The 7,997-nt window shown below is 43.8% G+C and overlaps 1 protein-coding gene across 1 annotated transcript; it reads right to left on the bottom strand.

Annotated features, from left to right (window-relative positions):
* Window positions 1-3,062: 3,062 nt before the first annotated feature.
* On the bottom strand, window positions 3,063-7,897 carry SAP18 (Sin3A associated protein 18). The gene is made up of 4 exons (XM_059995614.1): window positions 7,752-7,897; window positions 7,512-7,621; window positions 3,552-3,674; window positions 3,063-3,290 (listed from the first exon to the last, which is right to left on the bottom strand). Exons 1-4 carry the CDS (start codon window positions 7,878-7,880, stop codon window positions 3,134-3,136), a joined length of 519 nt encoding a protein of 172 aa, XP_059851597.1. The 5' UTR covers window positions 7,881-7,897; the 3' UTR covers window positions 3,063-3,133.
* Between the last annotated feature and the right edge of the window lie 100 nt (window positions 7,898-7,997).

Raw genomic sequence — 7,997 nt, 5'->3', positions numbered from 1 at the left:
AACTGAAGCATGCCCACATACTCTGGATGACGGTCCCCTGGCAGAAGTCTGTAATGCAGACAGCTTCACCGCAAGAGCAGTACCAGTGCAGCCGGTGGAAGCCAGCTGGCAGTGAGCTGAGGAAAACACAACACTATTTTTGGAAACGTATGTTTCAAGTCATCTATTGTTGTCTACCTAGAGGTTCCCAGCCGACTTGTGAGCTGTTACTTAAAGCAGGCCTCCACTTCGGCTGAAGTGAAAATGGTAGCCACTGCCTGCACCTCAGTGCTGAAGGTTACATGAGGTCAGGCACCACCCGAGCTCCTCAGCACAGCTCAGCACTCAAATTATAAGCTGCTCCATTTCACAACAGCTAAGTTTGGAGTTTGTGATAGAATAGAAACAGGTAGGCTGAGTTCTGCTCTACGTAAGAGTAACAAGAGTTTGCCTAACAGTTTAACAGCTTTCTTTCCCCTTCACAGCTGCCCCTACATGCACACACACAGAGTTGATGTCTGAAACATCCCCTGAGCCAGCGCCCACGATGGTAATGAAAATTTAAGTATAAACTTAACTTCGACTCCCTACCGAGGATTCGGTAAGTAGCTGAAAATGCCAAGCTCCTGTATGCTGTGAGAAAACTGAAGATACCAACCTCCGAAGGGAAAACACTTCAAGAGCCTGTGAGGCAGTCAGGACACTGAAGGCTGAGCACGTGCCGTCACGGTGACCGTGAAACAGCTCAGCTGCTCACTCAAAGCCGTACTGTCACAGCCAGAGGTGAATAAGGACCAAGTACAAGTCTTTTCATTCTTAGCATTATATTCAATGATAAATTCACTAGGTATTCTTTAACTGTACTTTTGATGGAAGAATTCCATGTTGGGACATAGAGATGGCCAACAGACACATGGAAAGGTGCTCAACATCACTAATCATCAGGGAAATGCAAATCAAAGCCACAAAAATAACACCTGACACCTGTCAAAAAGACGAGATAAGTGTTGACAAGGGTGTGGAGAAAAGCTCTCTGCACCCCCATGTTTACTAAGGAATTATTTATAATAGCCGTGGTTTGGAAACAACCTTAAGGGTCTGTGGGTGGATGAATGGATAAAGTTGTGAGATACATACAGACACATACATACATGCAATGAAATATTACTCAGCCATAAAAAAAGAAGGAAATCTTGCCATTAGCAACAACTTGGACCTAGAGGGCATTACGCTGAGTAGAATTAGAGAAAGATATCAACTACCACATGATCTCACTTAGATGTAGAATCCAAAACACAAAACCAACCAACCAACAAGACAAAACCAAACTCATAGATAGAACAGATTGTTGGTTATCAATGGTGAGGAGGGCAGGGGTGGGCAAAAGGGTTAAGGGGGTCAACTGTATGGTGACAGATGGTAACTATAGACTTGTGGTGGTGATCAGTTTGTAGTGCATACAAATAATGAATTATTCTGTATACCTGAGACTAATATATTGTTAGGTACCAATTTTACCTAAAAAAAAAAAAAAAAAATCCACGTTGGAACCAAGCAAATAAACCGCTTTATTTTCAACTCGCCTGGAATTACAGGCGAAGCCCCCATTGTAGGAGTTCACACCATTATGAAAAGTTGGCTTTCAAAGTCCTTTAATGCGTTCCTGCCTTCTTGATCTGCACAGTATGTATCTTCTCCACAAACAGGAAGGTAATCATGGCTCCTCTTCTCCAAAAAATTAGGTTTAAGTTAATTGTGTGACTTAAGGAGCTCAAGCCTATCTAGTGTGAATGAATAAAGAATCGAAGGGTCTGTGCAAACTTCAGTGGAGAAGAGGCCCTAGATCTGGGTTGCAGGCTTGCATCTGTCACCTGTTGACTGCACCGGGGACCCCAATCCTACAGTCATTAGATTCAAAAGGCTGCTTTTGTAGGTACAAGATCAAATTAGTGCAACTTTACTTTGCTAGTACATTTTTTCAAATTTTGGAATACACATTTTCAAAATTTTCCACTGCAGTAGACTAAAGGTAACTGGCCTTATCACATACTGCACACTGTTTATAAACTTCAAAATGAGACGGTAACAGTGCTGTGGAAGAGACGGCACCCGTTCTGACTGAACTCTATAGTTAACTTTGTTTCTTACACGTCAAACACTATTCTAAGCCCTCTGCAAACATTTAATTAGTCTTCACAATCCTGTGGGCTGTTAACCTCCATTTTACAAATTTTAAACAAAAAAAAAAACAGGTTCAAGTAACTTGTCCAAGGTTGCTGTTAGTGTAACCAGGATTTAAATGTTCAGCCCAACTGCTTATAACCACTGTGCATACTGCCTCTCAAATCAGAAGCGAGTCAGCCCCAGCACTGAACAGGGTGTGTGAACATCCCCTACTTAACTTGACCTCATCCCTGACCTTCTCCCTTGATCTTAAGATTCTTCTTTCATTCCTCCCTGCATTTTCAGATCTTCAAGGTAAACCTTTCCATCCTTATCCTAAGTTCTAATCCTTGTTCCTCTATACTACTTCCTGCCCTCAGAATGCCCCATTCTCACCATTTTTAAAATATAAAAAGGCATCACTGTGGCACCCATTCTCCTTTTCTCTAACTTGTCATCACACCTTGATTCAGGCAGGCCGCTCCCTTCAAACACAGACAGCTTCTTCAACTTGCCTCAGCTCAGACTGTTCCAAAACGCCTCAGCTGCCCCTCTCACCTTCCCAAAGGTCTTCCCAACTCCATACAACCTTCTGGGCGACAAACTCCTGCTCTATTTAATACAATCTCATGGCTTTCCTGTTCTGCCCCATTTGGGCTTAAACATACCAACTCCACTACTTAGTATAAACCCCCAATACTAAATTAAACCCTGAACCCATGCCCCATTAACTTCACACTCCAAGTGACTGCAACATAATACAGCTTTACATATGATGCTAAGAGCACTTTTCATATTTTACAGAAGAACGTGAAACATGGACTTTCTATTAATATTCATACCACAGCAAAGCCAAATCTAACTCCTAAATAGATGCATTACAATTTGTTTAGAGTTTAAAGGCTTAATGGCAATAAGGGGAGGACGAAAAAGCGAAAGTTTATTTTACATAACTGAATGGAAAATAAATTCAAGAAACAGTAAATAAAATTCAGTATGGCCTCATGCGCCCTGAAGGAGGTGGTGCCCGATTTGGAGGAGTGATTGCTATGTCCAGATAGTCTCCGATTTGGAACTTCTGCGACTGCAGCGTCATGGAGTCGTCAGTCCCCTTTCTCCCAGACATGGTGCTGCCAATCTCCTTTACTCTGCAGGGAAGGAGACCAACTGTTAAAGGGTGGCTGGTCAATGCCAGTGTGTGCTACAAAGTGACCGTGGGGCTGGACTTGCTCCCTTATCTTACAGCGCAGTTAAAATGTAAGTACTGCATTAATCTAAACCAGATGTTAAGATGTATAAATCTGTAGTCCCCCCCCCACTGAAGGGATTCATTGAAGGGATTATCCCTATCAGTCAGAACATACTGAAATCAAAGAGATTATAGGGGTTAAGAATGAAAAGTTACCTACCGATAGCCAGGCCTTTTAAGATCTGTAAAAACAATTGCAAAATTGAAGTGTGTGCCCTTCTTTCTGGCTTCTGGGTAGACTTCTTTTACTAAACTAGTCAGTTCTTTCAAGGTTGCATCCATCCTGAATTTTTTTTTTTAGAAAAAAAGACATTACATTTGATTAATCAGCAATGATGTAACCAAGGATACTGACACACAGTGAGTTAATTACCTGTGTCTCAATTGCAACTTTACCTTAGAAACTGTCAGGGTCTTACAACTGAGTTAATTTTGAAGCACCTACTAATACTATTTGCCCCCAAATATTCCCCTTACCAGCCTCAGTGTTTGAAATTTTCATGAATTAAGGTCAGACTGGTAATATGCTAAAAGGGAGTTCAGAATTACATATGCTACCTTTTGTTGCTGTGTAACATCTCACTGGCCTAATGATTTACCCACTTAAGGATAACTAGTCCAAATTAATCCAAATTCTTAAAATAATTGTTTTTCATTATTTCAAAGACATACTTTTCTACATTTTAGCATCTCCTTTCTAAGACTGAGTGTTCTGATGAGTTTTACAATAGATGGACTCCTAAAGCCAATGAAACCTACGGAATTTTCAAGACTAAGCATATAGGCTCCTTTCACAATATATATTCTTGTCCTGCCAACTTCTATTTGAACTCAGAATTTAATATAGTCCCTTGAGCTAATATGGCACAATCTGGAAAAACCTTTTAAAATATAAGCATCTTGTATTATAAGCAACAGTCTAAGTTTCTGAATTGTTTTCTTCCCTGACAACTGGGAACATGAAACAGAGGACTTGGAACTTGAAGCAACACAGCCTGCAGAGTGCTATACAATGACCCTGGACACAAGGCACCTGTAAAGATGACAATTCCAGTGGACAGCATCGAGCAGGGAATCAAACACCCAAGGCATCATCTAGCTTTAACTCTGCACCCTATTTATACCATCTCTACCACATTATCCTCAAGTAGAACCATGGCTTCAACTGCAGTGAGAACAAAAACATCCACGATGACCACATCGACTTCCGTTCTCTACTGCTGCTGAATCCTCAATATGCCCGTAACAGAACTCAACAGTGTCCCCCGCAAAACATACCCTTCCTCTCATATTACCCTCAAAACTACCGTCACCCACTTAGATGCCCAGGTCACAAACCTAAGCATTGTTCAGTTCTTCCCATCTCTATCTTGTTGTTTCTACCTCCTAAAGACAGATCAAACTGGACTTCCCTGGTGGTCCAGAGGTTAAGACTCCACGCTTCCACTGCTGTAGGTGCAGGGTCAATCCCTGGTCGGGAACCTAAGATCCCACATGCCACGTGGCACAGCCAAAAGACAGATCAAATCTATTTTTTTCTCCATCTCCACCATCACAGCTTTATTTCAACCTCTCATTATTCAAATCTCTGTATGTTGCTTCCAACTCATCTCAACTTTTTTTTTTTAACCTGACATTCTAATGATGTTTATTGTGTCAATTATTCCCTGGTATGTACAGTGTATACTTATGTACCAGAAAGGACTCTTTCTTCCTTTCCAACATTTCCCACATATTGTCATCTTGCTCATAATGAACGTGGGGAATTCGTTTCACACCTTTTGTCAGTCCTAAACAGTGGGAGTCCTCCACAAGCTTCCCACCTGCTGAGGACTCTCCCCAAACCAACAGTTGCAGTGCCAAGTGTTGCTTTCTGATTAGCAGTCTAAAAGGTCAGTACACAGGCGACAAATGCAAGAGCTTTCTCGGGGTTGAAGCCTTTGCTAGGTGACTGTGAGGGTCAGTTTTATGTGTCAATTTCGAGAAGCTACAGCCCCTAGTTATTCAAACACTAAGGTAGGTGTTGTGTAAGGTGTTCTTTAGATGGGATTAAAGTCTATAATCAGTTGACTTTAAGGCAGATTATCCTAGGTAATCTGAGTAAACCCTTTCAATCAATGAGTGGGCCTCATGCAATCAGCTGAAAAGGCCTTCAGAGCAGAGCTACTGAATTCCCTGAAGAAATTCAGCAGCTTATGCTGCAGAGTTCCAGCCTGCCCTTCATCATAACCTGCACCACAGGTTATGCACCACAGACTAGGGACTTAAGTACCTAAGCAGTCCCCACAATTGTGTGAACCAATTCTTTGCTATAAATCTCTTTATATCTCCTATTGGTCTGTGTTTCTGATTGAACCGTTACAGTGATCTACATAATTCTCTTCCCATAACCTGTTTAGTGGTCACCCAAGCACAGGATGTATCACTCCTGTGTGGGTATTCCCACAGCTCCACACAGTGCCTTGGACATTAGCAAACTCAACTAGCTTCTGCTGGGCTCCTCTGGACCTCACTCCTTTTTCCTTGATTTGTCTTAAGGCCTCCTACTTTGGCCCCTCAGTCTACTTCTACAAATTAAGAATTCCCAATCTTCCCTCATTACTGCTTCTGGGAGTGGCAGCAGGGCTCTGTGCTACCCCTCACCAACCATCCTGTCTTTCTTTAGCCACCATTTTGAGGAATAACATAAGGTTGTCTTTCCTAGTTTGGTTGCAGTTTATGGACAGGACAGTTTAGGACAGGAAATTTTTGTAATTTCTTTCTTGATTGAGAGTAGAGAGTCTGTGGAACAGTCTCACCCTGCCATCTCCACCCTAAAGTCTTAATTAGCATTTATTTCATCTGCTTTCTCTCTGAGATTGTGTTTACTCTAGAGAGGGGCAGTACCCTCTTTATACCCTCTGGGTCTAAGCAAAGCACCTGGCAAATAGGAACTCTTAATTTGTTGGAGGAAATATAGACTTTTAACATCTGAACAGAGGTGTTCATCAATTTATTGATAACAGTTCTTCCCTATAAGTTAAATCAACCTTCCTGAACTTTTATCCTGGAACAATACTTAACTAGAATCATACTACATAAATTTCACTGAAAGGTGGAAACAACCCCTTAAGTGTTCATCAACAGACAAGCGGACAAAATGTAGCACATCCTTCCAATGAACTATTATTCAACCCTAAGAAAGAATGACTTTTCATTATATACTAAACCATGAACCTCGCAAACATAAGTGAAATAAGCCAGACACAACAGGACAAATCCGATATGAGAGCACTTATATTAAATACTTAGAATAGATAAATTCATATAGACATAGAGGAGTGTCTACCAGGAACTGGGGTAAGGGAGGAATTCCCATTGTTCCTGCTTACTGGGTACAGAATTTCTGCTGGGGGGAATTTAAAAGTTTTGTAAATAGTGGTAATGGTTGCACAATGTGAATATATTTAATGCCAGCAAATTGTACCCTTAAACAATTAAAATGGCAAATATATATTTTACCACACTAGATGTATTTTTAAAAATTATACACCTTTTACAGCTACTAAAAAGCCACGGTAACGTCCAACCAAGGAGCTGCATGCAGCTTGCTGTATGTGATGCTCCTAGTCAGACGCGGGGTAGGAAAGGTACGCTTGAGTGGAAAACGCTCAGGGGCAGGTCTTCAGGAAACACACATCAAAAGTTTCTCCATTAAGCACAACAAAAACCACCCGGTTCTGTTTTTTTCCATGCTAGGACACCTAAGGCTTAGTATTATGTGCAGACGCTCTACGAGGACGACAAATACCACCGAACAGCGCCACTCCCCCGCCCCATGTTATTCTAGCACCACAAACTCGACCAAGTTTAGGGGCGGCTACCGCACTGAACGACCTACGTGTCACTTTCGTACCAAGCAGCCAAGACAGTGACAGCAACCTTGGCTCAATTCCCTACAACCCAAAAGTTTCAACCTCAGACGTAAAAGCGCCACAAGATAAGCAAATACCCATTTCTCCAACAGCTGAGACCCCGACTTCCCGCGAGTTGCGCCCAGAGGCCCCGAGCGCTGGAGGAACTGAAAACGCGCCAGGCGGGCCCCCAGCGACCCCCGCCCCGACGCCAGGCCCTGACTCACCAGGTGTAGATCTGCAGCTCACTAGACGGCACGTTTCCGCGGGAGAACTCGTCCATGCGGTGGTGGCGGCCGTTGTTGGTGGTGAAGACACGCAGCAACAGCGGGCAGGTCTGGGGGCGAGAGAGGCGAGAGTCAGGAGGCGGCGAGCGCGGCCCCTTCCTTCCCCTCCACCCGCGCACGGCCGCCCCCTCCCGGCCGCCCCTCCGCCCCGGGGCCCCCTCTACCTCTCTAGACCCGCACCTTCTCCCTATCGATGGGCTTCTCGGGCTCCTTCTTAATCTCCTCCTGAGTAACGCGCGACTCCACCGCCATCTTCCTCCTGCGGCCCGCTAGACGCTCGCCCTGACCTCCGACCCCAACAGCGAGCATGAGAATCAAGGCTCTCGCGAGGAGACGCTCGAGAATTTATAGACGACCGGCGTGGGGGGCGGGGCGTCTCTCGGCGCAGGCGTACTAGGCGGTGCGGTGCGGGGGGGGCCCGGCGGG

The sequence above is a fragment of the Delphinus delphis genome, chromosome 18 (genome assembly GCF_949987515.2).
Source record: "Delphinus delphis chromosome 18, mDelDel1.2, whole genome shotgun sequence".
NCBI lineage: Eukaryota > Metazoa > Chordata > Mammalia > Artiodactyla > Delphinidae > Delphinus > Delphinus delphis.
Note: the sequence above shows the minus strand (reverse complement) of the source record. Positions and strands in the feature narration are given on the sequence as shown.

Excerpts from the sequence above, each read along its gene's own strand:
- SAP18 (XM_059995614.1), bottom strand. The coding sequence starts at position 7,880 with ATGCTCGCTGTTGGGGTCGGAGGTCAGGGCGAGCGTCTAGCGGGCCGC. Across the intron at positions 3,675-7,511 it reads GAGCTGCAGATCTACACCTG|GATGGATGCAACCTTGAAAG; the intron begins GTGAGTCAGGGC and ends AAAAAAATTCAG. Across the intron at positions 3,291-3,551 it reads CTTAAAAGGCCTGGCTATCG|AGTAAAGGAGATTGGCAGCA; the intron begins GTAGGTAACTTT and ends CCTTCCCTGCAG.